Raw genomic sequence first — 27,907 nt, 5'->3', positions numbered from 1 at the left:
GACCTCGCGGACTACACAGCCCATGAAATTCTCCAGGCCAGAATACTGGAGTGGGTAGCCTTTGCCTTCTCCAGGGGATCTTCCTGGAACCCAGGTCTCCCGCATTGCAGGCAGACTCTTTACCAGCTGAGCCACCAGCGAAGCCCACTTCTTGCAAGAAGCAGACACCAAAGGCTGCGCGGGGCTGCCCTACAGGAAGCGTCTGAACACGCGGGAGAAGGACGCGGATGAGCCGCTGCCTGCGGGAAGGGAGCCGGAAGGGGTGCAGGTGTGCGGGCGGCAGACAGGTGGTGTCCGCGCCGCTCAGTGCCGGCACGGATGGGCCGAGGCTCCCGGCGACCCGGCTGCGCTTCGGTAAAGCTGCTGTGTTAAGACTGCGGGAGGACCGCGGACGCGCCCGCCTGTCGGTGCAGGCGAACCTGGGCGCGCTCCGGGGCCACTCCGGGGCATGGCTGGCGATGGGCGCTCACTCCCTGTTTGTCCCCCGCCCCTGCAGGGTGAGGACCCCCTGGCCGACAGCGTGCTAACCTTCGTGGCCCAGAAGTCCGCCCTGACCTACCCTCCCGTGGCGCGCGCCAACCTCGCAGGGGGCCGCCCCCTGCGCACGCTCCACCGGCTCCAGCCTGACGAGCTCAGCCCCAAAGTGGCCGGCGGGGTGGACAGGCAGCGTCTGGTGGCTGCACTGGGCGCCTACGCGGCCCGGAAGGCCCCTGCGCCCGCCAGGGACCGCGACCCCGCGCCCCGCGGCCTTGTGCGCGCGCCTTGGAGAGCGCCCCGGGTCCTGTCGGCGCCGGCGGCCCCCCAGAGATGGCCTTCGCCTGCGGACCCCAGAGACGCCCCGGTCACAGACGATGGTAAGCACCCTGGGCCTTTTCGGAGGCTCCAGTCTTTCTCTGGCGCCTGCCTAGGCTGGACCTTCGAGGGTCTCTTGCCCTTCCCGGGGCTCCCCCTTAGAGAGGGGTGGGGTGTGGGGAGGTGGCCAGGCTGGTCCTGTGGGGAGGAGTGTCAGACTCGGGGCTCAGTGTTTAGGTCTCCTGCCCCAGCAGCCTCACTGTTCCCTGGCCTTGTTGAGAAGGATGCTAGGGGTAGGGTCACAGGCCCATCGGGCCCACATGGTGTCTGCAGGGTTGACCATGAACGGCGTCACTGTTTCCATGCCTCTCCTGGGCAAGCTCATGCTCAGCTGCTTGGTCTGTGGGTATCACAGGTCCCCAGGAGACCCCAGCCTAAAGTGAGTGCCGTCCCAGTTGCTGCAGGGAACTTGGGCCTGTGAAGTGACTGACCCCCAAGCCACACCCCAGCACCCTGGTGTGAGTCAGCCCCACAGCGGTCATCGCTGGGGGACCGATGACCGCTGGCCCAGCCTGGTCTCTATGACACCCGGGGCCCTCATCTCTTCTAGCAGCCTTTCCCTGAGACCGTAAAATGTGAAGTGAGACTGGGATCAAGTCTGATTTCCCCTTTGAAGATATGCAAATCATAACATCAATCAGGTAGCGGATTAACAGAAAACACTGCGAGCCTCTGGTTAGCGCTCCCCCCTGAGCAGAGGCGTCACTGAAGCCACTGTGAGTCCCCTGTTGCCCACGTTGTGCCCTTCAGCTGCTGGCTATCTCCTCAGCCCCCTTGTCCAGACAGCCGCTGTGGTGCTGCAGCTGGAGGGGTGCAGAGCTGTGACTGCGGGCAAGGGTTAGGTGGTCATCGGCCACTCCCGTCTCGGGGGAGAAGGCGCACTGGGCTCAGCTGGTCCTGGCGGGTGGCCTGCGGGGAGCGGCTCCTTTGCTCCCCACGTTCCCCTCCCCGGGGTTGCGCCCGCTCTAAACCGTAGGCTCCCCTGGAGCCCCTCTTGCTGGCCTTGCTGCTTCCCGCTGCCCGTCGTTCCCTAGCGTGGTCGGTGGTCTCCAGGGCCACTGTGCTTCCTGATCTGGCCCCACTCAACCCACCACCACTGTCCGCACGCTGTCGACGGCCAGCCTGGCCCGCGATGGGCAGGCAGAGGCCTGTGTGTGGACCCCTGCCCCTATCCATGGTGCTGACGCCACCGCCTCTGCCGCGTGTGCCCACCCTGCCGACGTGTATAACGTCTGAGCGCCCCTTCTCTGGCTCCTTCCTCATCGCCCCCAGCTTAACACAAGCCCCGTTTGTCGACTGCCTCTGCCCCTGATGTTGGAACCGGGAAGAGAGAAATACCGTCTCAGGCGGCAGGTGGCCGGCCCCTGTGTCTGTAGTGCCCCCGCCCCGCGTTCAGCTCCCCCGCCGCATCACTGGCCCCTCTTCGCTCCGCACACTCCGAGGTGCGGGGCTTCCGGAACACCCGCCGGAGATGCTTCTCCTCTCTCCGTGGCCCTTACTAACGGCATCTCTGGGCTGTGGTTTTTCCTGCGCTAAGCTGCAGTGTCGGCTATCTTTTTATATATGTTGTCTTCCCAGCTGCCCCGTGTGCTTTAAACGGAGTCACGTAAGATGTCAGTCACGGAACAAGCAGAGAGCCTTGTAGGACGGACGCCCACACACGCCTCGCTGGGCTCCGACAAGCAGCTCCGAGCTCCTCTCGCTGCTTCTGTGACCCCCCCCCCTCCCCTGCACAACCCCGTCAGATTTCATCTGTCACGCATGGCACTGCATTGCCCAAAGACACGGCTCTCAAATAGACCTCATGAGTAGCTTTATCACGTGCTAAAGTTGATGCTCATGTCTTCATATCACCAAACAGCTAATCCATGCTTAAATTTTTCAGTTGAAAATTTTCTTTACAGTTGGTTCTTTGAAGCCAGATCTGAAGAAGGCTCATTGAATAGGGGGATGTACCTGTTAAGCCCCTTTTAAACTACAGAAGCTTCCTCCTCCCTCCTTTCTCCCCTTCCATCATTATTTTTTTAATATCTGAAAGTTTCAGGTGCACAACATTTTAGCTTGAAACCTGTGTGCACTGCAGAGTGATCACCACCAGAGGCCCAGTTGCCACCCTTCCCCATGCAGCTCACCTCTGCACCCATCTCGTGCCCCCCACCCCTTCTCCTCTGGTAGCCACCGATCTGTTCCGTGTATCTATGAGTTTCTGTTTGATTTCGTTTGGTTTGGGTTCCACATGTGAGTGAAATCCTACGGTATTTGTCTCTTTCCACCCGACTTATTTTACTACTTAATGCCCTCTAGGTCCATCCATGTTGCGGCAAATGGCAGAGTTCCACTCTTTTTCGTGACTGCGTGATATTCCATTATATAGAGAATGGATAAAGACGTGGTGTGGCACACACACCCCACCTCATCTTTATCCATGCGTCTGTTAACAGACACGTCGGTTGCCTCCGTATCTCGGCTGTTGTAAACAATGCTGAACATGGGCTGCATGTTATATACGTGTTTTGAATTAGTGTTTTTGCTTGCTTTGGGATGAGTACCCAAGCGTGGAATTGCTGGATTATATGGTAGTCTTTTTTTTTGTTTGTTTCTTCAGGAGCCTCCATGCTCTTTACTAAAGTAGCGGCACTGACTGTGTTTCTGCCAGTAGCCACGAGCGTTTCCTGTTCTCCACATTCTGTCCAATGCTTATGTTTCTTTTCTTTTCAATAACAGCTGTTCTAACAGGCATGAGGTGATAGCTCAGTGTTGTTTTGATTTTCATCTCTCTGATGATTAGTGATGCCGAGCTTCTCTGTACATCTTCCTTGGAAAAATGACTCTTCAGATCCTCAACCCATTTAAAAAATTCAGGTTGTTTGGCGTTTCTCGTTGTCGTTGTTGAGATGTATTAGTTCTCTTTATATTTGGGGTATTAACCCCTTATTGTCATATACTTTTAAGACCTCTTTCCCCTTTCAGGAGGGTGCATTCACATTTTCATAATGACATTCTTTGTTCTGTAGAAGGTTTTCTTTTCTAGGAATCAGCGAACTAAAATGGACTGGAATGGGTGATTTTAACTCAGATGACCATTATATCTACTACTGTGGGCAGGAATACCTTAGAAGAAATGGACTAGCCATCATGGTCAACAAAAGAGTCCAAAATGCAGTACTTGGATGCAATCTCGAAAACAACAGAATGATCTCTGTTTGTTTCCAAGGCAAACCATTGAATATCACAGTTATCCAAGTCTATACCCCAACCAGTAACGCTGAAGAAGCTGAAGTTGAACAGTGCTATGAAGACCTATAAGACCTTTCAGAACTAACACCCAAAAAAGATGTCCTTTTCATTATAGGGGACTGGAATGCAAAAGTCAGAAGTTAAGAAACACCTGCAGTAACAGGTAAAATTGGCCTTGAAATATGGAATGAAGCAGGGCAAAGGCTAATAGAGTTTTGCCAAGAGAACACACTGGTCATAGCAAACACCCTCTTCCAACAGCACAAGAGAAGACTCTACACATGGACATCACCAGATGGTCAATACCGAAATCAGATTGATTATATTCTTTGCAACCAAAGATGGAGAAGCTCTATACAGTCAACAAAAACAAGACCGGGAGCTGACTGTGGCTCAGATCATGAACTCCTTATCACCAAATTCAGACTTAAATTGAAGAAAGTAGGGAAAACCACTAGACCATTCAGGTATGACCTAAATCAAATCCCTTATGATTATACAGTGGAAGTGAGAAATAGATTTAAGGGCCTAGATCTGATAGATAGAGTGCCTGATGAACTATGGAATGAGGTTTGTGACATTGTACAGGAGACAGGGATCAAGACCATCCCCATGGAAAAGAAATGCAAAAAAGCAAAATGGCTGTCTGGGGAGGCCTTACAAATAGCTGTGAAAAGAGGAGAGGCGAAAAGCAAAAGAGAAAAGGAAAGATATAAGCATCTGAATGCAGAGTTCCAAAGAATAGCAAGAAGAGATAAGAAAGCCTTCTTCAGCGATCAATGCAAAGAAATAGAGGAAAAAACCAGAAAGGGAAAGACTAGAGATCTCTTCAAGAAAATTAGAGATACCAAGGGAACATTTCATGCAAAGATGGGCTCGATCAAGGACAGAAATGGTCTGGACCTAACAGAAGCAGAAGATATTAAGAAGAGGTGGCAGGAATACACAGAAGAACTATACAAAAAAGACCTTAACGACCCAGATAATCACGATGGTGTGATCACTCACCTAGAGCCAGACATCCTGGAATGTGAAGTCAAGTGGGCCTTAGAAAGCATCACTACGGACAAAGCTAGTGGAGGTGATGGAATCCCAGTGGAGCTATTTCAAATCCTGAAAGATGATGCTGTGAAAGTGCTGCACTCAGTATGCCAGCAAATTTGGAAAACTCAGCAGTGGCCACAGGACTGGAAAAGGTCAGTTTTCATCCCAATCCCAAAGAAAGGCAATGCCAAAGAATGCTCAAACTACCACACAATTGCACTCATCTCACATGCTAGTAAAGTCATGCTCGAAGTTCTCCAAGCTGGGCTTCAGCAATACGTGAACCGTGAACTTTCTAATGTTCAAGCTGGTTTTAGAAAAGGCAGAGGAACCAGAGATCAAATTGCCAACATCCGCTGGATCATCGAAAAAGCAAGAGAGTTCCAAAAATAAACATCTATTTCTGCTTTATTGACTATGCCAAAGCCTTTGACTGTGTGGATCACAATAAACTGTGGAAAATTCTGAGAGAGATGGGACTACCAGACCACCTGAACTGCCTCTTGAGAAACCCGAAAAGGAGTACATCAAGGCTGTATATTGTCACCCTGCTTATTTAACTTATGTGCAGAGTACATCATGAGAAACACTGGACTGGAAGAAACACAAGCTGGAATCAAGATTGCTGGGAGAAATATCAATCACCTCAGATATGCAGATGACACCACCCTTATGGCAGAAAGTGAAGAGGAACTAAAAAGCCTCTTGATGAAAGGGAAAGAGGAGGGTGAAAAAGTTGGCTTAAAGCTCAACATTCAGAAAACTAAGATCATGGCATCCAGTCCCATCACTTCATGGGACATAGATGGGGAAACAGTGGAAACAATGTCAGACTTTATTTTGGGGGGCTCCAAAATCACTGCAGATGGTGACTGCAGCCATGAAATTAAAAGACGCTTACTCCATGGAAGAAAAGTTATGACCAACCTAGACAGCACATTCAAAAGCAGAGACATTACTTTGCAGACTAAGGTCTGTCTAGTCAAGGCTATGGTTTTCCCAGTGGTCATGTATGGATGTGAGGGTTGGACTGTGAAGAAAGCTGAGCACCGGAGATTGATGCTTTTGAACTGTGGTATTGGAGAAGACTCTTGAGAGTCCCTTGGACTGCCTGGAGATCCAACCAGTCCATCCTAAAGGAGATCAGTCCTGGGATTCCTTTGGAAGGAATGACGCTGAAGCTGAAACTCCAGCACTTTGGCCACCTCATGCGAAGAGTTGACTCATTGGAAAAGACTCTGATGCTGGGAGGGATTGGGGGCAGGAGGAGAAGGGGACGACAGAGGATGAGATGGCTGGATGGCATCACTGACTCGATGGATGCGAGTCTGGGTGAACTCCGGGAGTTGATGATGGATAGGGAGGCCTGGCGTGCTGCGATTCATGGGGTCGCAGAGAGTTGGACGTGACTGAGTGACTGAACTGACTGGTTCTTCGCTGAGTAGAAGCTTTTCAGTCTGACGTTGTTCCGTTCGTGTGTTTCCTGCATGCGTTTCCCTTGCCTTTGGTGTCAGATCCACGGAAGTATCTCCAGGATGCCATGAAGTCGCTGTGTGTGTTTTCGTCTAGGACTTTCAGGATTTCGGGTCTTAGATTCAAGTCTTTAATGCATTTGAAGTTAATGTTTGTCTGTGGTGTAAGGTTGCAGTATAGTTTCATTCTTTTACATGTGGCTGTTCAGTTTTCCTGACACCATTTACTGAAGAGACTGTCTTTTCTCCCTTATATATTTTTAGCTCCTTTATTGTAGATTAACTGACCGTACAAGCTCTCAGTTTTGCTCCATTGATCTATGTGTCTGTTTTTGTGCCAATACCTTGCTGTTTTATAACTGTGCCTGCATGTGTGGTCAGTCATGTCTGATTCTTTGCAACCCTGTGGACTGGGGCCCAAGGCTCCTCTGTCCATGGAATTCTCTAGGCAAGAATCCTGGAGTGGGTTGCCATTTCCTCCTCCATGGGATCTTCCTGTCCCAGGGATTGAATTGACATCTCCTGAGCCTCCTGCATTGGCAGGCAGTTTCTTTAACCACTAAGCCACCTTGGAAAACCCTTGGGGTAGTATGAACAGTTTAGCAATATTAATTCTTCTGATCCATGAGCAAGGAATGATAACCTTGCCTACTAGAGAATTCTTGGTTGAAAGTGGTTTCCTTTCAGCACTTTGAACATGTCATGCCTCTCTGTTCTGGCCTGCAAAGTTTCTGCTAAAAAACCTTCTGACAGCCTCATGGGGGTTCCCTTACATACAACAAGTTGTTTTTCTCTTGCTGCTTTTAAGATTCTCTCATTATCCTTAACTTTTACTGTTTTAGTTATAATACGTGTTGGTGTTAGTGGAGATGATAGAACAATGGACTGGTTCCAAATTGGGAAAGGAGTACGTCAAGGCTGTATATTGTCACCCTGCTTATTTAACTTATACACAGAGTACATCATGAGAAATGCCCGGCTGGATGAAGCACAAGATGGAATCAAGACTGCTGGGAGAAATTTCAGTAACTTCAGATATGCAGATGACACCACCCTTATGTCAGAAAGTGACGAAGAACTAAAGAGCCTCTTGATGAAAGTGAAAGAGGAGAGTGAAAAAGCTGGCTTAAAGGTCAACATTCAGAAAACTAAGATCGTGGCATCTGGTCTCATCACTTCATGGCAAATAGATGGGGAAACAATGGAAACAGTGAGAGACTTTATTTTCTTGGGCTCCAAAATCACTGCAGATGGTGACTGCAGCCATCAAATTAAAAAGACGCTTGCTCCGTGGAAGAAAAGCTATGACCAACCTAGACAGCATATTAAAAAGCAGCGACATTATTTTGCCAACAAAGATCCATCTAGTCAAGGCTATGGTTTTTCCAGTGGTCATGTATGGATGTGAGTTGGACTATAAAGGAAGCTGAGCACAGAAGAATGGATGCTTTTGAACTGTGGTGTTGGAGAAGACTCTTGAGAGTCCCTTGGACTCCAAGGAGATCCAAGCAGTCCATCCTAAAGGAAATCAGTCCTGAATATTTGTTGGAAGGATTGATGCTGAAGCTGAAGCTCCAATACTTCGGCCACCTGATGCAAAGAACTGACTTCTTGGAAAAGACTCTGACGCTGGGAGAGATTGAAGGCCGGAAGAGAAGGGGACAACAGAGGATGAGGTGGCATCACCGACTCAATGGACATGAGTTTGAGTAAGCTCTGGGAGTTGGTGATGGACAGGGAAGCCTGGTGTGCTGTAGTCCATGGGGTCTCAAAGAGTCAGACACCACTTAGCAACTGAACTGATGTTTTGTTGTGTCTCTTTGGGTTCATCTTCTCCAGAATTCTGTGCGCTTCCAGGACCTGCATATCATGTCCAGTTCTTTGCGATCCTGTGGACTGGGCCCTTCAAGGCTCCTCTGACCATGGAACTCTCCAGGCAAGAATCCTGGAGTGGGTTGCCATTTCCTTCTCCAGGGCATGTTCCCAATCAAGGGATTGAATTGACCGTCTCCTGAGCCTCCTGCACTGGCAGGCAGCCTGGATGTCTGTTTCCTTCCCCAGATTGGGGAAGTTTTTATCTCTGTTTCTCCCACTAGTTTTCTGGCCCTTTGTCTCGTATCCTTCTGGAGTGCCCATAAAGCAGACATTGTTTCAGTGGATCTTGTCCCAAGGCCCTTTAGGGTGTCTTCACGTTCTCTTTCATTTTGCGGCTCGGTCTGGGTGAGCTCCACGGCTTGTCTTCCAGCTGCTGATTTCGTTTCTGCCTCATATAGTCTGCGGCTGCACCCTTCCAGCACATTTTTATGTTCAGTTATAGCTTCTGTTTGGAACTTTCTTACAATTCCTATCCCTTCGTCAATCTCTGGTTGTGTTCATCCATTCTTCTCCTGGGTTCAGTGAGCGTCTTTATTATTTCACACCCTTCCAGGTGAGTTGCTTACCTGTTTCACTGAGTTCTTTTTCAGAGGTTTTGTCTTGTTCTTTTCATTGGAACATATTCCTCTGTCTCTTCATTTTTTTGCCTAATTTCTCTGTGCCTGTTTCTCTGTGTTATTAGATGTATCAACCACCTCCCCAGTCTTGAAGGAGCGGCTGTTTGTCAGAGGTGTCTTGGGGGCCCAGAGGTGCAGCCCTACTGGCCACCAGAGCCAGGGCTCGGGGTGTTGCGTTGGGACCAGGGTTATGATGGGACACTGGTGGGCAGTGTCATCGCCTGACTGGCTGAGACCCCGGAGGTGCTAGGGTGACCCTACCCTCGGCACGGCGCTAAGGGTTTGGGTGGCAGATTCCCACGCTGGCGCCCGCAGTGTCTCAGTCCCTGGGGAGCAGCCCACGTGCTCTTGTCCCTCCAGCAGGTGCTTTAAGGTCAGTGAGTGGGTGCCCTTCCTCTGCGGCTGTGCTGGGCACCCAGAGGGCTGAAGCGCAGATGAGAGGTGTGGGTGACTCAGAGCAGGTCCCCTCCCGTAGGACGGTCGAGTCCAACTTGTGGCGGCATGGCTCAGGAGAACCCATCCCTGCTCCCAAGTACGTCAGTCTGACTGCAGACTTCATGTATGTGGGAAATGTGCGTTTGGTAAAAACTTAGACATGAGACCCTCTTCCTTTGTTTATTCAGTATTTACACCTTGTTCCTGTGAAAAAGCTTGAATTCACATAACATTAAAAGCCCCGCGTGCAGTAGGAGCCCGGGAAGGGCGCGTGCCGGGGCGCGGGGTGGGGTGCAGCCGCCGGGCCCGCGTCTGCTCAGGACGGAGCCCCGGTCGGCAGCCGGGAACGCGGCTCACTGAGCACTGCTCTCGGGTTCTGTCCTCGGCTCTCCACGGGAACCAGAGCCTGTGAAGACTGTTTGCTGTGCTTGTAACCAGTTGTGAAAGTGGTGAATGGTTACGGGGGGACCCCGAATTCTCCATGTGCAGAGTAGGTTGCCTCTGAGTGCGCCGCCCTGGGTCAGCGCCGTGCGCTGCTGTGCCCTCTGGTGCCTCGGCGTGTTTGCGAGGCCTCACCCCCCCACCGCCAGCCCACCTGGGGCGCGGCCTGCTGCTCCCCAGGCCCAGCCCACCCGGGGCACGGCCCGCTGCTCCCCAACCCCCCCCCCCCCCACCGACCCGTCCCTCCGGCTCATCTGCCGGGGCTTGCTCTTCCTCCAGCTCTAGGTGAAAATTCAGGCGAGGCTCATGAACCCTGGGCACCCTTAGGTGATGAAAACTGCCCCGTCCACTTTTTGTCTGTAAAAGCTGAGGTGCATGCACGCCAGCTCTGGTCCAGATGTGGCTCTCAGCTGCGAAACTGCAGAGTGGAGCTGCACGCCTGGCCGCCTGCCATCCAGCCTTTGCTCGGAGAGGGTTCACAGCTCTCACACCCAGAGTGGATCCTGTGAGTGGGATCCAGGCACCTTGTGGGCTCAGCCTACTGAGCTGACAGACAGGTTTCCAGGGCTGGTCCTGGGCAACCCTTCCCGAGGCGTTTCCTGCTCCAGGCTGCATTTGTCCCCCAGCACGTGTCTAGGATGCTCCCCTGAGGGTTCAGCCTCACGTGAATCTAAACCAACCATCCCTTAGCAACACTTAGACTTCCAGCCTCACTACCAAGTGAATCACGTGAGCAAGGCCGAAGCTGGTTTGATTTTTTGTGCTGTGACTCTTATGTGTGATAGAGAGAGATTGGTGCCTGCAGTCTGTGAGTATGAACTCCATGGCCTGCATGGGTCCTGGGTGCTCTGTCCCGGCTGCAGGCTTTCCATGCTGCCTGAGTGATGCATGCCACCTGGCCGGGACGCCACAGGCCCCAGGTTGGGAGGAAAACACAGCCTACTTGTACTGTTTTCAGTGGAAACAGACAGGAAGCCAACGCATGACAATTATGCCCGAATCTCCTGGGTGGAGGCCCAGGCGAGGTCAGGAGAAAGTAATAATCTCTCACGGAATTTGTCTAAACCCTTTGCAAAATACCGGAGATGGACTCTAGCAATTATATGAATTGTATACTTTCTAAACAAAAGGAACCCAGGAAATTCCTCCTGATGATGGTGGTGGTAGTGATGGTGATTGTGAGGGCGATAGTCTTTATGGTGATAACGGTGGTGGTGATGTGGATGGTGGTGATGAAGGTGACGGTGGTGGTGATGGTGATGGTGATGAAGGTGATGGTGATTGGTGATTGGTGGTGGTGGTGGTAATGGTGATGATGGTGATGGTGGTGGTGATGGTGATGAAGGTGATGGTCATGGTGATGGTGGTGATGTGGATGGTGGTGATGATGGTGATAGTGATGGTCATGGTCATGGTCATGGTGATGATGGTGGTGGTGATGATGCTGATGGTGATTGGTGATTGGTGGTGGTGGTAGTGGTGGTGGTGGTGGTGATGAAGCTTATGGTCTAGTGATGATGGTGGTGATGGTGGTGATGATGGTGATGAAGGTCATGGTGATGGTGATGATGGTGATGGTGATGGTGGTGGTAGTGGTGGTGGTGATGGTGATGAAGCTGATGGGGGTGGTGATGATGGTGATGGTGGTGATGGTGATTGGTGACTGGTGGTGGTGGTAGTGGTGGTGGTGATGGTGATGAAGCTGATGGTGGTGGTCATGGTGATGGTGGTGATGGTGATGGTGATGGTGATTGGTGACTGGTGGTGGTGGTAGTGGTGGTGGTGATGGTGATGAAGCTGATGGTGATGGTCATGGTGATGGTGGTGGTGATGCCGTGTGTGTATGGACCTGCCTGAATGGTGTACTCTCATGAACACTTGCTGACAGAGGCACTTGGGAGTAGGATCTGTCTGCCCAAGTCGCACCCTCTGTGGCAGTGGCTTTCTGGTGAGGCTGGCTGCTCGCCGCTGCATCTTCTCTGGAGCTGCAGCGTGTGTCTGGGGCCCTGTTCAGACGTTGCTTCCCAGGGGTTGGGCCCGTGGCAGCTGTGCAGGGAGCTGGCCTCCTGCTCCAGGCCCCCGTATCTTATGTCCTGACATTTCATGTAATTGCTCCACTAGAGCCCACTTGGCACACTGAAAGCTACTTAAAATGTCATTAAAAGCCGGCTGGAACTCGGAATTACACGGTGCAGCTGACAGAACAGAGCTCCGCTTTGACGCGGGTGACGTTTGACCGCGCTGCAGTTCCTCCTCAGGCCACGGGGCCGGCTGCACTCTTTAAAGAGGGCCTCCTCGCCCCGCTCATCTTCAGAGGCCGACAGCGGACACCTCTGTGCTGACTCAGCGTGGGTGGCAGCGCTCCCGTGGTGGGTGATCCCTAACTCGCGTCGCCCACTCTCCTCCGAAATGGCCAGCCGCTCAGCATCTCGCACTGCGGCCCTAAGGCTTCCTGAGTGTCTTTCACTCATGATCTGAAAAGTCTCCCTTTTGTGTGGGAAGAGACAGTGTTAGCAGTCTGTTATCATTCCGCTTTGAAGGCGGGTGTTTCTCACTGTATCACAGAGGCCGTGGGAGGCCCGTCCTGTTCACTAGTCTTTGACTCAGTGAGCACGAGCTTTCTCGTGCTGCGCTTCCCTCAGATAAGGAGACGAGAGCGGAGGGACATCAAAGGGAAGACGTGCGGTGACCTAGGGAGGGTTTCCCGAGCTGTTGGGCATCAGGACAGGTCGTTGGAGGAGGGCACAGCTTCCCCCTTCACTCTGCTTGTTGGATATGGTCGACAATCTGCACGTTTGAGTTCGTTTTCTCTGTAACCCCTTCCAGCGGGAATCCCTGCCTCGTCTACACAGGCAGGGCCCAAGACTGGAAGGGTCTCTGCAGAGCACTCTGTAGCCTCACACGATCGTGGCCCTCGTCTGTGGTGGGTCTTCTAGGATTTGTGGTCTCACTTGCCCTGCGTGGATTGCATAAAACATACCACCACTCGGTGGGATGCTTTGAGGGGCTGTTGAGGGCCCCAGGTTCCCGGACTTTGGGAGCTGACCTCATAAGCTCCAGCCTCGCCATTGGTCACTGTCTGCTGGGCTCAGCGCTGACCCCTGCGCCCACGTCCGTCGCGCCCAGCCCTGCCGTGGAAGCCCGTGTGGACACCCAGTAGCTCCGCCTGCCCCACGCCATCCTGCCGGGTTCCTGCGGGAGCCCCGTGTGGCCACCCTGCTCTGCCCTATCTCAAGCCTGCAGGCCTCGTGACGTTGTGAATCAGTTGACGGCTTACTACTCAAACCCAGCAGGGGCTTCTCGTCCCACTCAGCAGAATCCTGGGGGCTTGTTGCAGTCTGAGAGCCTGTGAGCCCCCCACCCTGTGCCGCCGCTTCGCTGCTCCGGGTCACCCTCTGGCCATCCTCTGTCCTTCCAGCCCCACTGCTCAGGGCTTTGCACTCGTCTCCTCTGCCCACAGAGCATGTCCTCCGGGTGGCCCCTGGGCTCAGGAACCCCTCCCCGGGTCTCTGTGAGCTTTTCTCTGACAGTACTGTCGGAGCATCTGCCCTTCCCACTGCCCCGGCCTCCAACTCTGGGTTCTCATTTCCACAGCCTCATCAGCACCAGGACCTTCCCTGGTGGCTCAGACGGTAAAGAAATCCACCTGCAGTGCGGGAGACCTGGGTTGGATCCCTGGATTGGGAAGAGCCCCTGGAGGAGGGCGTGCCCCACTCTAGTACTCTTGCCTGGAGACTCCCATGGACGGAGGAGCCTGGCAGGCTGCAGGCCCTGGGGTTGCAGAGTCGGGCACGACTGAGCGGCTAGGCAGGCACAGCGCGGCACCGCCGGGCGTGCGTGCTGGCGTTTGTCCGCTTTGTCTCTCCCACGATGGGTGAGTGCTCTGTGGAAGCCGGGGCTTTGCTGACTGCTTTGCTCCGGCTTCCTGACAGACCGCTGGGCAGAGAAAATGCACCCAGGCATTTGAGGCAGGAAGAAGAAGAGGGGAGGACAGGGGAGGCGCCCTGCTCCTGAGCACCGCAGTTTAGGTTGAGCCCCTGGGAGGCCTGGGTCTCGTGGTCACAAGCCTCTCTTGTGACCTGGCCTCTGGCAGCCTGAGAGCCCGGTGAAGGGATGCGTGCGGGCAGAAAGGATGGAGGGTCTGCTGCACAGGGAGCTGGCAGACCCCGGCTGCCTCCACGGAGGCAGGCACCGGGGAGGCAGGGGACACGGACACTGTCACCCGCCAGCCAGACGTGCCCGCGAGACTGCGATGCCTCAGCTACAGTTTTGTCCGTGGCCAGTTCGCTGCAGCCCAGGGTCTGAGCTCTTACCCTGACCCTTGTGTGCTCCATTCTCATTGTGGTTCTAGCACGGTCACCCCACCCAGCCGTGCTCCAGGTCTGGAGGTGGGGCAGGGGCCCCCAGTCCCCGGGCCGTGGACAGGCGCTGGCCCACAGTCCGTCAGAAGCCGGGCACAGCAGGAGGGGAGCGGCGGGCAGCTGGCCCAGCTTCGTCTGCAGCCCCCGTTGCCCCCTGTCACTCACATCACCGCCTGAGCCATGCCCCTGTCCTGTCCGTAGAAAAACTGCATGAAATTGGCCCCTGGTGCCAAACAGGTTGGGGACTGCTGAGGGTGGGAGGGGCTGGAGAGAAAGACCTGGGAAGGAACTGTTCTAGACGCCTTGAGGCCAGCCATCAGCACGGCTCGGGGGCTTACCTGGGTCCTGAGACGTCCTCGCGGGGTGCAGTTGGGGCGGGGCGCAGTTGGAGCGGGGGTCTGCCTTTTGTACCCTCACTAGCATGGATGCCACCCTGTGGCTCGGGTGGCGCAGTGGGGACCCAGAGCAGATCCCAGGTGAGCCCCGGGGCTCAGCAATAGAGCGTCATCCTGGGCCACCTTTCCTGGCTAAGTCTGCGTCCAGCAGAAACACACGTTGGATCCAATACTTGTCAAGACCTCTCGTTCGTGCACGGATCCATTTCCTGCCGGGGTCAGTGTCCAGGATGCCGTGGTGGGTCCGGCGTGCTCTGGCCCCTGGGGGGATGGCGCCTGACGGGCCTGTCCTGTCCTCTGACCCCAGGCCGTGTGTCTCCTCCCCTCTTCACCCTGGCTGTGACGGGACGGTGAAGGGTGACGTGTTTGTGAGGCAGGAGGCTTAAGAAACCGCTGAGCGTTGTTCTCGCTTTTCACTGGGCCTTAGTTTCTCTCGTCTGTAAACAGCACGGGCCCTTCGTCAGTCCAGGAGAGCGGGAACCCTGGCCGTGCTGTGCGCGCTGGGAGGGGTAGTGCACGCCTGCAGCCCCCGCGCCGCTGTGTCAGGCACGCTTTTCTGTATTTTACAGTGTTTGTGTTTGTGAGGAAATGGGAAGTGTTTTCCCGAGTTCACCGCTGGAAGTTATTTCTGAGCAAGTGTTGGGTCCCCAAACGTTTGAGGGGCGTCTGTGGGGCTGCAGGTAGGGCTGTTGGGGAGGGGTGCGGGCGCAGGGCCTCCCCAGGCTCTGGGGCGTGGCCTCTGGGGCAGCAGCACCGGGAAGGCTTCCAGCTCACTTCCCTCCAGGGGGAGCTGTCTCAAAGCGCAGGTTTTATCACTGTCCCGGCCTGGTGAGACTAGCAGGTCGGGAGAGTGTTCTGATGGAAAGATGGCTTCCCTAGAGGCAGGTGCTGGTAGGGTGGAGGCAGGGAGCCGCGGCGGGGCCTTGCGGTGGTTTTGCAGGAGGTGGGTGAGGCAGGCAGGGTTCGGGACGCAGGTCTGGCAGGTGAGAGTGAGGCCGGTGCTCTAGCGCAGAGGGCGGCCCCAGATCAGAAGGGCTGGCGGCCCAGGGGGCTGGGACCTGTCTCTTTTTCAATAATGCGAAAATGAATGTCTTTCTTCCACTCTGGCATTTGAAGAATATTTTCGCTGGGTGACTAGACTTCTGAATTTAGACACGTTCCCTCTCAGTGGTTCAAATGCGTCCCTCATGTATAAATGGCCCAGTGTGTAACTGTGCATCATGTCACGTGTGTCAGTTACGTGTGTGTGTGTCCCATCACGTGTGTCACAGTTATGCATGTGTAAGTGTGCGTCCCATCACGTGCGTCAGTTACGTGTGTGCGTGTACGTCCCATCACGTGTGTCAGTTATGTGTGTGTGCGTGTGCATCCCGTCACGTGTGTCCTGCTCCAGGGCAGGGCGTGTCCTGGCCCCTGGGCGGTGTAATGTCCTGTCCACCTGGTTTTCTCAGGGGAGCCTGGCCGTGCGCTGCTCTTTGTTCCTCTTCCTGGAGCTGACCGAGGGCCTCGAGCCTTGGACTTGATGCTGGTGCTGGTCCTGGGGGTGTGTGGGGTTGGTGCTGGTCGCTGGTCCTGGGGGTGTGTGGGGTTTTCCTTCCTCTGCCCCTCCCTCTCAGGTCCTGTCTCACCTCTGCTACCCGATGCTGTGCCTGCGCGCCAGGGTTCTCTCTGTCCTGCCGATCCCTGTCCTTCCCAAGGTCTGCCCACAGACTCACTGGCCCTTGTTCCCCATCAGTCTGCGGGCGGCCTGTCCAGGGAGCTCTCGGCTTCAGACGCCCTGCTCTGCCCCCGCAGAACTTCCGCTCGGGGGTTCCTGCTCCCACTTTATGGCTGTGTGCGCCGTCCACCGGCCTGCTCCTCGGCCGGCTTCGCCTCCTCCTCCTAATGATGCCCCTGCTTCCATGTGTCTCCCTTTTGTGTGTCTGTCTAGAAGCTCGTGTTCAGACACTGCTGAAGGACCTGCGGAAGCGCCCGGCCGGTGTGGAGGGTCTGAGTGCCCTGGACATGGACGAGGTGGCCCGCGCCCTTGCGAGCGCAATGCCAAGTGGGGGTGCGGCCGGGGCGCCGGGCGCGGCCGGGAGGAGCGGTGGACGCGGAGCGGAGGCGAACGGGGCGGGGGCCGCCCTGCACAGAGACCGCGTGCCAGGTGAGCCCGCACGTGCATGCACCCAGGCGCGTGGCCACAGGCTCGCCGCACGGTTCTGCCTGCTTGCTGCTGGGAGATGGGTCTGCAGTGACGGCTTTGGTCCGCGTGACCCTGCCTCTGGACGCTGTCCTAACAGGCTGAGCTTGCAGGGCAGGCACGTTGGAGGGTGGGCTGCTCTCTGGCAAGGGAGGGGAGGCGCCTCCGTGCAGGGGCAGGGCTGGTGGAAGCGCTTTGTGTGGGGTTTGTGAGTGAGAGTTAGGGTCAGAGACTCCAATGGTCAAGTGAAGGGTCTGTACGAGGCTCACACCTGCCTCCGAGGGGCTCCAGCGAGAACGCAGAGACCTTCATACCACAGCACACACACATCCTTCTCACACACTCACACAGTCCACATCACACACACAAACCCACATACCGTCTCACACACTCAGACACTCACCCACCATATGCACACACAGACACTCACCCACATACAGTCACACACTCACACTCACTCACCGTACACACACAACCCACATCACACACTCATACACAGGTACACTCACACACATAGACGCACCCAGTCTCACACACTCGCATACATGCACGCACAGAGACACTCCCTCGCTCGCCCCCAGCACACACACAGACACATACACAAACACCCGGCAGCTCACGCACATGCACGCAGACTCCCACACTCACGCTCACTCACACACAGAGACAGCAGCCCGGCCCTTGGGGGTGGAGGGCTGACCCGGCAGGCTCGTCTCCCTGACGAGCAGTGACCCTGACCCCTGGGCGGTGCCGGGCACACAGTGGGCCCCAGGAGGAGCCGGAGAGGGCGCAGGGCCCCCTCTCGTTGGGGGATGGGCTTGGCTGGTGCAGGAGAGGATGCCCATTGCTGTCTGGAGGAGGTGGTCTCTGGTGACGGTCCCTGTGCTGGGCTGGGGGTTCTCGGGGCCGGCTGCCCGAGGAGCCACGCACAGCTGCTGCTGTGTCTTTGGAGAATCGGCCATGGCAGAGAAGTAACGCAGCTGAAGGTGCCTCGAGCCGACACGACTGGGCCCACACTCCGCGCCCCTCCTGTGACTGCTCTCTGCCCCGGCCCAGCGGCTCTCCCCACTCTGAGCGGACGTGAAGGAGCAGCGTGGCTCCCTGGACCTGGTGTTGCAGCCCCTCAGCGGCCACCCTTGTGCCATGGAGCTTATGGAGGGCACACCGTCCCTGGTCTGTCAGGGTGTCGGGCAGTGGTCCTCACACCGCAGAAGGACCCTGGCGTCCGCCCCGGCGTGTGGTGACCTCGTGCTGTGTCTTCCACAGAGAGCAGACTGCAAGACAGCGACGGGGGACTCTACCAGGAGGTGAGGCCCGCCCGCGAGCTCAGGCCCCTGCAGCACGAGCTGCGTCGCCTGCCTTCTCAACCGTGGTCCAGGAACATAGGGGAAATATGAAAACTCTTTCAGGGAAAAGAAAACCCCTCATAATCTCAAAATTGAGAGAAATCAAGAAGAGTACACACAAAATTGTATGGAGTTTAATATATACTGTTGTCTGTTTTCAGATTAGATGCTAATGTCTATCCATTGTAGGAGTATGGAAGATGGTCAATACAGGCAGCACATTAATATCCCTTAGAACTTCGTCACCCAGGGAGATGGGGGGGTCACGTCGCGCAACAGCACCGCACGCCCGCCTTGTGCCGTCAAGGCCGCCCCATGTGTGCCGGTCACCGGGGTCCCTTTAATGGACATCAGCACCCCTGGATCCTTCAGACCTGTGCTGTCCACGTGGCAGCCGCCAGGCACACGGGGCTGTGTGGACTCGAATCCACTAAAATTAAGTAAATAAAAACTCACATCCCCAGCAGGGCAGCTCCTGGTAGACGGGGGGTGGTGGGGGGTTTCCATCATGCCCAGGTTTCCACAGCAGTGCTGGTCAGGAGGGTCTGGGAAAGGCTGGACGTGGGCAACACCTACCCACTGAGGGGCCTGTCCTCCTGCTGAAGAGCCTTTGCTGGCCTGTCGTCGTCTCATGGACGCAGGAAATCTGTTCACAGGCAAGGGCAGGGCTGTGGCTGTAGACACTCTGTTCTGTGGGTGGGAAGGAAGACCGTGTGGGAGCGCTTCTCCACAGGTCGTGTTAGCGGATCCTAGCTCGGTGCCTGAGCACCAGTGGGGAAGGAAACACCGATGATTGTTCCAAATGTCCATCAGAAACACAACGTGGAGGGAGGTGTGGGGCCTGGGGACACGGTTCCTAATTCCAGTCGCAGGGGACTAGGCCAGCGGAGCTTGGGGTCTCCAGATGAGATGCACACAGCCAGACCCTAATTCTGCCCACTGTGGGCCCCAGGCCCACATACACCAGCACCCCATGCCCTGAGCATCCAAAATGGACAGTCTGCCGCTCAGGGCACGTTCCATGCTGGTTTCCTTTCTGCCAGGTGAACCGTCTGGGCGTCCAACTGGGAGACCTCCTGCAGGGCCCTGGGTCTCCATTCCTGCTTGCAGCCCCCCGTCTCACCGAGACCTTCAAGACGGAGAGCAAGAAAGGGGATGACGCTGAGGCCTCGCTGTCTTCGGAGGAGGAGCGCGCGGGCGTGGAGAACGTGCGGAGCCAGACCTCCTCCAGGGAGCTGCTGCAGAGGCCGCTGCAGGCAAGGCCCGGGCTGGGCACGGCCCCCCAGGAGGACCTGCACCTCGGGGCTGGCGCACAGGAACCCGCCGGCCCAGACCTGCGGCTGCAAGTCCAGGCCCCCGAGGAGGAGTATGGCTACATCGTGATGGAAAATGAGTGAGTGGGCGGTTCCGTCTCTCGTGGGCACGATCTGGCGCTGCAGGCCAGGGACATGCCCTCGCTTTTCCATGCTCACCTGGAGGCGGCCCTGCTCCTGCAGTGCAGGAGAACGGTCGGCAGTCAGCCCGTCCCCCAGACCCGTGTTCTTGGCGGGGACCCCGAGCTTGAGGTTAGTCCTCCACTAACCAGCCCGGACAAAGCCCTGCGGCTCCCTGGCCCTGTCCCCACGCCCCGCCGTAGCTCAGAGTGAGGGGCGCCTGCGGGGCTGGAAGCCCAGCAGGCTGTGTGGGCCTGGGGTGCCCAGGGCAGCGGGCAGGATGGGGGCTGTGCTGAATGCTGGCTCCACACCCAGGAAGCTCCAGAAGCTTTACACCGACTGCATCCCAGGGTATGTGTCACCCTTCAGGGGAAAGACACACCTCAGGGCATTGATGTCCTGTCCTCACCTTAGTTCTGACGGGAGCCTGACATGGGACAGGGTGTAGCATTGTGTGCCCACTGAGCAGTGGGGTCGGGCCCGTCCTCAGCCCCATCACCGATGAGTCTGACATGGACGCTGTGGTTTGTAACTGTGCTTTCTTCAAGGGACGGAGGCAGTGTGTCCAAGGGGAAGCATGTCTGTCTGTCTGCGTGCACAGGCATGTGTGTGTGCAGGTGTGTGTACAGGTGCGTGTTGAGGCGTGTGCAGGTGTGTGTCCATGTGCTGGTGTGTGCAGGTGTGTGCAGGTGCGTGTTGAGGGGTGTGCAGGTGTGTGTCCATGTGCTGGTGTGTGCAGGTGTGTGCAGGTGTGTGTTGAGGCGTGTGCAGGTGTGTGTCCATGTGCTGGTGTGTGCAGGTGTGTGTGTAGGTGTGCGTGCAGGTGTGCACACAGCCCCACCTCGTAGTTGATTTTGCGCCATAGTGCACATCGGCTCAGGGGGTGAGCCTCCTTCCGTGCTGACCCCCGTGGAAGGGGCTGTGTTGGAGCTGGGACCCTCTCTCTCTCCTGACCCCGCCGTGGCCTCTGTGCTCTTGCCTCCATGCGTGTTTGCTCTCGCTACACTGCACGCTGCAAACCCAGCCCACATCAGAGCCAGACAGAGCTGAAGGTGCCGGTCTTGTCTGTGTCGGGCTGGCATCGCTCCAGCCTTTTCTGAAGACCCGCCTGCCTGTTCTGGCCTCGTCACCTCCAGACGGAGACCGCGCTCTCTCTGCCTCCACTTTCTTTGGTCAGAACTGTTAGCTCCACTGCGTGTGTCAGAATCACGAGTGACACAGATACACGGGGCCTGGACGGTGGTCCTGCTGAGGGCGCAGCTCCAGCTGTTGAGTCAGACCCTTCCTGCTGCCCGGGGGGACCTGTGCTGGGGGTTTCCCGTTTCATGGCAAACACTGCTGCCGCACTTGTGTGTGTGCTGTGTGTGTTGTCCCTGTGTCTGCATGTTGTGTGCCTGTTTCCATGTCTGTATTTCGTATGTGTTTGTGTATGTGGATGCATATGTGTGTGTGCCGTGTGTGTCCCTGTGTTTGTGTGTCATGTTCATGTTTCCGTGTCTGTTTGTGTTTGTGTGTGAGTACATGTGTGTGTACGTGGGTACGTGTGTACCTGTGTTTGTGTGTCGTGTGCATGTTTCCGTGTCTATGTGTGTGTGTACATGTGTGTGTACATGGGTACATGTGTGTGTCCCTGTGTTTGTGTGTCGTGTGCATGTTTCCGTGTCTGTGTTTGTGTGTGTGTGTGAGTACATGTGTGTGTACATGGGTACGCGTGTGTGTCCCTGTGTTTGTGTGTCGTGTGCATGTTTCTGTGTCTATATCTGTGTATATGTGTACCTGCGTCTGTGTGCGTGGGTACATGCGTGTGTGTGTACTTGGGTGCGTGTGTGTAGTGTATGTGTCCCTGTGTGTCCGTGTGCCGTGTGTGTGCGCGGCCGCTGGTGGGACCACCGCTCCGCGGCTCTGAGTGCTTTTCCTCCCGCCAGCGTGTCCTGATGCTGGGGGACTGGTCCCAGCATGGGTGCAGGGTTGCTCCTGTCTGGGGCACGAGTGTGAGTCGGGAAAGTGCTGGACAGGATTCTGACCTCGGGAGGACTCTGAGTCTGTGTGAGCCATGGAGGACAGAGGATGGTGGCTTCAGGGTGGGACCTTCCAGGCTGAGCATCCTCCGCATCACAGGACGTCCAGTGCGAGCGGCTGGCACCTGGACGCAGGGAGACCCTCGCGTTGGGCTCGCCGGTTGCTCTCACTGACTTTCATGTAAGAGGGGGCCGCTGTCAGAGGGTCTCTTCTCTGCATCCCGAGTCCATCCCCTCGGCCGCATCTCTGGGCCTGAGCACTGACCTGCTCTGAGCACTGGCAAAGTAAAAGACCACTGTTTTATCTTGGCTTCTTCTGCCAAGTGGAAGGTCTGTGGTGCAGACACGAGCTCTGTGTCCGTAACTCGGTCTGCCCCAAGTGGGATGCTCACAGACACACGGAGTCTCCCCTCTGTTTTCAGATTAGTGGGGATTTGAGGTTCTCTGGGGCGGGATTTCACCAGGTCTCAGCTTAAGCCTTAATGGATCAGCTATTAACTGACAAGAATCCAACACCATTCTTTTTTTTTTTTTTTTTAAAATAGGAAAGGACTTTGTGTGTTTGGTTTTTCACAAAAGGAGAAGGAGCGTGGTGGGCAGCTTGGCGTTCTCTCTGAGGTTCATGGGGACCACGCAGCTGACCTCACTGCCTGCCTTGCCCTCACTCATACGTTTCCTGGTGGGCAGGCAGGAGTCTGATCCTCCCCGTTTGCATTTTCACACTTGTCACAAACTGGGTGGATTCGATGTGTGTGAGGGGCAAGGTAGCCATCCCTGGTCCTCCCAGGGTGATTTGAGAGTTATTTCAAGTCAGGCTGACTGCAGAAGGCCACAGTGGACAGTGTGTGTAAGACAGAGAAGAGCCCGCGGTCACGGTGGTGACGCAGGCGCTGAGGCCCCCGATCCTGGACGGCAGCGACGCAGGTGCTGGGGCACCGGCCAGCAAGTCCCGCAGGGCCCCCAATCCTGCACAGGGGCCATCCCAGCTGCGGAGCCTGAGTTCGGGGAAGTGAACCCGCAGCTGGAAGCATGTGCAGAGGTGCTGCCCACCTCTAGTGGCTTGTGGACGAGGAAACCGAGGCTGGACCCTGTGAGCCCAGCAGCCCTCCTGTGGCTGCAGTCCGGGGGCCTGGGAGGCGTCCCCACAGCCTGGGCTCAAGGACTCGGGAGCCCCGGTAACGGGATGGAGCCACGAGTCCCTGTCCGACAGGCTGGATGGGGGAGCAGGTTTGTGTTCCTCTTCTTCGTGCAGAGTTGAAGTGCACACGAGCAGGATGCTGACCTAGGCCCAGAGGCCTGGCCAGTCACCCCACCCAGTCCCCCCTCTCCTGCTGCTCTGGCGTAAATCCCAGCGACGGTGTCTTAGAGGCGTGCCATGAAGTGTCTCTAAAATAGCAGGATTCTTTCTTTCCAGCATACGTGATGCCACACCACACCTGGGAAGGAGCCCAGATCCCTTACCATCATCACGCACGTAGCCAGTTCCCATGTCTGTGTCCGGAACCTGTGTGTCTGCTGGGTGGCCTGGAGGCAGAGGAGGTGGCCCCTGGTTGGTGGCTCTTTGCTCTGCAGTGGCCAGGAGCCGTGGGCTCATGTTCGGAGGGCTCCAGAGCTGGGCTGGGCCTTGCAGGCTGCTGTTGGCTGGAATTCTAGGAAGAACTGGAGGATATCTCACGTTGCCTGGGCTCTAACCATGGCGGGCCGGAAAGTGAGAGAACGCCATCGAAGTGCAGCTATGCCAGTGTCCCTTGGGCCCCAACCTCCAGGTCAGCGTGGCCGCATCTGGCTGCCAGCAGGTGCCAGGAGGAATGGTGGTATTAGGGGCTCCTGTGGTCTCTGACCGTGAGCCCCCTGCCCCCATTGGATCCTGCTGCTGCAGCAAAGGTCTGTCATTGGGGTGGGTGGGCAGGGGAAGGAAGCCTGGCCCGGCCCACCAGCTGGGCCTGAGCCTGGCCTCACCCTGTCTCTGTGCGTGGTCCCCAGGCTGACTCCTGCCGGCGACGCTGCAGCTCAGCCTGGAAGCGTGAGGCGAAGCAGGCTCTTAGAAGGTTCTGGCAAAGTGGAAACCCTGTTCTCTTCTCGCTGAGCTGACATGGTGGCAGGAAGGAGGCCGCAGTAGACACGTGCACCTGAATCTGTGTGTCTCCAGCACGCCTGCGCTGACGCCTGTGTCTGCTCACCCGCATCTGTGTCGGCCGCTTAGTCTGTATCACCTGAACCTGTGTATCTACAGCACTGATCTGTCTGTGCCAACACGTCTGCGTCTACACCCGCACCTGTATGTCTGCATGCACACCTGCTTGTGCACACACACGTATGTTTACACGCACACCTGTATGTTTGTACACATCTGCATGTTCCGCACGCACATCTGTATCATCTCCATCTGCACGCACACTTGCGTGTATACACACCCACCTCTGTGTCATCTACATCCACATCCACATCTGTATCTACCCAGCCATCGGCTTTGCTGTTGGATTTCCATAATCATCGGGGAAGTTTAGCTTTTCATCTCCAGTGGTGCCCTGAGAGTCCACGGTAATCTCCACGGGCCCTCACTCCCTCACCCCTGCAATTGATTTTTTGCGAAGTGTCGTCTGTGTTATAAACGGGCTGAGACTAAATCTGTCAAAGTTAAGAAGTTTAAATTCTACTTCTACATACAAAGGAGTAGGAAAGAGAGAAAATATGAAAAGATGAGATTTTCTTTGCTGTCAAAATAGTAGTAAGTCTGCAAATGAATAATGAAGCCAGAGGGAAAAGGAAAAACGGAAAAAACTGTGTCCTGAGATGGCAAGTGTTCCACTGGAAGTGCTGGCCCATGACCACGTCAGGGTCGGTTTCAAGCTTCCGATGCTGGACGGGCCCCCTTGGGGTTGGGAGGCACAGGTGGGTGCAGAAGTGTACAAAGGCCCCGTGTGACCCTTTCTAGTCAGGAGAAGGCTGGGGAGGGGCAGTGTTCCCCGACACACGCTCCGCAGTCTGGGACACACGGTGTGTCTTGATCGCACTGTGTCGTGGAAGCAGGTGAGAGTGACCCTCTTAAGAAGAAAAAGTTCAATTTCCGTTAGTGGTACAAACTCCTAACAAAGCAGGTGTAGAGGGAACATCCTCAACACAGCAAGGTCTGCATACCACAAACCCACAGGTAGCACCACACTCAATGGGGAAAGGCTGAAAGCTTTCTAAGATTGCGCTACTGTTGACTTCGGCTCTGTGGTTACCATGAGGCTTATGTAAAGCATCTTATCGTTACAGGTCTGCTTAGGTTGATAGCAACTTAACTCTGAATGCATACAAAAGCTTTACATTTTTACATTACTCCCTTTTATGTTTTTAATTTCCATGCAGTTTTTATAAAGGTGACTGTAAGACATTTTGTACTTAGACTTGTATTAAGCATTTGGCAGATTTTTTTTCCCCTGGAGAGTACAGTTGTTATGGAGACTATATTTGTGGAAAATATGTTTATTCAAATGTCCTATGGAGAACATATTTACTAAAATTTTGAATATATTTATGTTGAGAAGCACAGTCTCATCTTGGTGTTAAAAAATGATGTTGGAAAACAGCAGTTTTTTTCTTCCATTTTTTTTTTTTTTACCTCTGAAGAGTTGATGATTGTTGGAGAAGGCAACGGCTGGGGTCTTTGTTAGACTTCTGCAGGGAAGGAAGGTGGTGCACCCTGGAGCTGGAATTCTGAATTATCACGGTGGCCTCCGCCTGCATCCCTGTCCTCGTCAGAAGCATCACTCGTCTGCGCTAGAGAGAATTCCTGTGGCTTAACAAAAATGTTAGCTCCCTTGGAAGATGATTTTAAAAGATAAACATCATAATTCTTATAGAACAATTGGTGAATCCCATGAAAGTCTCATTTTATTGACTGATTTCAAGTATCATCTCAGCAAAAACCTTGGTATCGAGGTCGACTCGTTTCCGTTTTTTGTGATCCATCACTCAGTTAGTTCCCGACCTTTGGACAATTTTTTAATAAACCGTGACACGCTCACAGTTGGGAAGTGAAGCAGCCGAAGCCCCGCCCGCTCTGGGACGAAGCACCCCCGAGGTGGACGTCTGTGGGCGGGAGTGACAGCCCGTTTGGAGGTGGATCTCATCTGTCTCAGAAGAGGCAGTGACACTAGGAAAAGCAGGCCTGAGGGACTGCGGGAGCAGCTGCTTGGGGTGCAGCGTCGGGTGCGGGAGCCTTGGGGTGGGGGCGTGGTCAGGGTGAGGGCGTGGTCGGGTGAGGGCGTGGTCACGGCGAGGCATTGTCGGGTGAGGGCGTGGTTGGGTGAGGTGTGCGGTCAGGGTGCGCACTTGCCCCAAAGTCGCGAAGCTGCCACCCCAGGTCACACCTCACCCTTTCAGTTTGTGTCTTTCTTTGAGGATTTACTCATAGTGTGATCTTCGGCACTGAATTTAATTTCTGGAGTCTCAGTTTCCACCTCTTTCAAGGGAGGTTAATACAGGCCCTTCCTTCCAGGTTTGTTGTGAGCAATGAATGAGATAATTTCCATAGAATCCCTTGTGGTTGAGGGCGGAGAGTTGCCTTTAAGTTCTGCCTGGTCTTAATGTTTCTGAAAAGACTCTGATGCTGGGAAAGACTGAAGGCAGGAGGAGAAGGGGACGGCAGAGGATGAGATGGCTGGATGGCATCACCGACTCCATGGGGATGAGTTTGAGTAAACTCTGGGAGTTGGTGATGGACAGGGAGGCCTGGCGTGCTGCAGTCCATGGGGTCGCAGAGTCGGACACTACCGAGCGACTGAACTGAATGTTTCTGACCCTCAGGTCATGGTCCCTAGTTTTTGTTTGGAGAATGGCCTCAATGCTCCCCGGACAGACTTGGATTTTCTCATTTTGACCCAGTGGTGACCTAGGCTGTGCAGGAGTGGGGCGGCTGCCATGAGAATGGGGTGTGGCAGCCTCTCGGCATGCTTCCTGTCCGGGATTACGGGGCCCTTTCCCCGTTTTGCTGATTTAAAGGCTCCCCAGCACACGCCTTGCTTAAAGATCAGGCTGTCTCAGGAAGGAAGTGCCTTAGAGGGGAGGCCCCGCCAGCTCTTGACGGTGACCGTTCCTGCCCTGACGGCAGCGCGGCAGGCGGAGCACCCGCCGCCACTCCCGCTCAGACCTCTGACCTCCAACCTCTGGCTGCTAGAAGGGTGCCGTCTCTCTTCCAGGCGGCGGGCATCCGGGAGACCCTGAGCCAGGTGTCACAGTCGGGCCCAGGAAATTACAAGTGTCCATCCAGTGATTTTTGAGATTAACTACAACTGCTTTCTAAGGAAGTTCAGACCATGAAGTGACAGCTGATGGCCACGTAGTTTAAAAACAAAAGAGAAATAATTGCGTGCTGGGTTTAAGTACAGTCGACAGCCTCTCATCTGTCTGACTTGAACAAGAATGGAGCCGCCGTTGTCACTAGCCGTTTGCCCTGCCTGCCCTGATAGCGCAGGGAGGGCTGAGCCTGCAGCTCCTGGGGAGTGTCTGTGTCCACAGGCGTGTGTGCACACCTTGGGAGTGTCTTTCTGCAAGGGTGTGTGTGCACACCCGGGGAGTGTCTGTGTCCACAGGGGTGTGTCTGTGTCTGCAGGGGTGTGTGTGCACACACGGAGAGTGTCTGTGTCTGCAGGGTGTGTGGCACACCCAGAGAGTGTCTGTCCGCAGGGGTGTGTGTGCACACCGGGGGGTGTCTGTGTCCGCAGAGGTGTGTGTGCACACCTGGGGGTGTCTGTGTCCGCAGGGGTGTGTGTGCACACCGGGGGGTGTCTGTGTCCGCAGGGGTGTGTGTGCACACCGGGGGGTGTCTGTGTCCGCAGAGGTGTGTGTGCACACCTGGGGGTGTCTGTGTCCGCAGGGGTGTGTGTGCACACCGGGGGGTGTCTGTGTCTGCAGGGGTGTGTGTGCACACCGGGGGGTGTCTGTGTCTGCAGAGGTGTGTGTGCACACCTGGGGGTGTCTGTGTCCACAGGGGTGTGTGTGCACACCGGGGGGGGTGTCTGTGTCTGCAGGGGTGTGTGTGCACACCTGGGGGTGTCTGTGTCCGCAGGGGTGTGTGTGGCACACCGAGGGAGTGTCTGTGTCCGCAAGGATGTGCACACCCTGGGGTGTCTGTGTCTGCAGGGGTGTGTGTGCATACCCATGGGTGTCTGTGTCTGCAGGGGTGTGGTGTGGCTGTGGCTCTCCTCAGTTG

General features: G+C 55.5%; 1 protein-coding gene across 1 annotated transcript in view; it reads left to right on the top strand.

The window, feature by feature from the left end:
- The window catches only part of PTPRN2 (protein tyrosine phosphatase receptor type N2), a 464,846-nt gene that overhangs the window by 72,163 nt on the left and 364,776 nt on the right, over positions 1 to 27,907 (top strand). Inside the window, exons 5-8 of the mRNA XM_052638438.1 lie at positions 497 to 854; positions 16,660 to 16,875; positions 18,178 to 18,218; positions 19,301 to 19,650. Of these exons, the coding sequence (XP_052494398.1) occupies positions 497 to 854; positions 16,660 to 16,875; positions 18,178 to 18,218; positions 19,301 to 19,650 (965 nt within the window). The remainder of the gene's footprint in view (positions 1 to 496; positions 855 to 16,659; positions 16,876 to 18,177; positions 18,219 to 19,300; positions 19,651 to 27,907) is intronic.

This window comes from Budorcas taxicolor, chromosome 4 (genome assembly GCF_023091745.1).
Source record: "Budorcas taxicolor isolate Tak-1 chromosome 4, Takin1.1, whole genome shotgun sequence".
NCBI classification, from domain to species: domain Eukaryota; kingdom Metazoa; phylum Chordata; class Mammalia; order Artiodactyla; family Bovidae; genus Budorcas; species Budorcas taxicolor.
The sequence above is the reverse complement of the archived record's forward strand: the minus strand, read 5'-3'. Positions and strand labels throughout refer to the sequence as shown.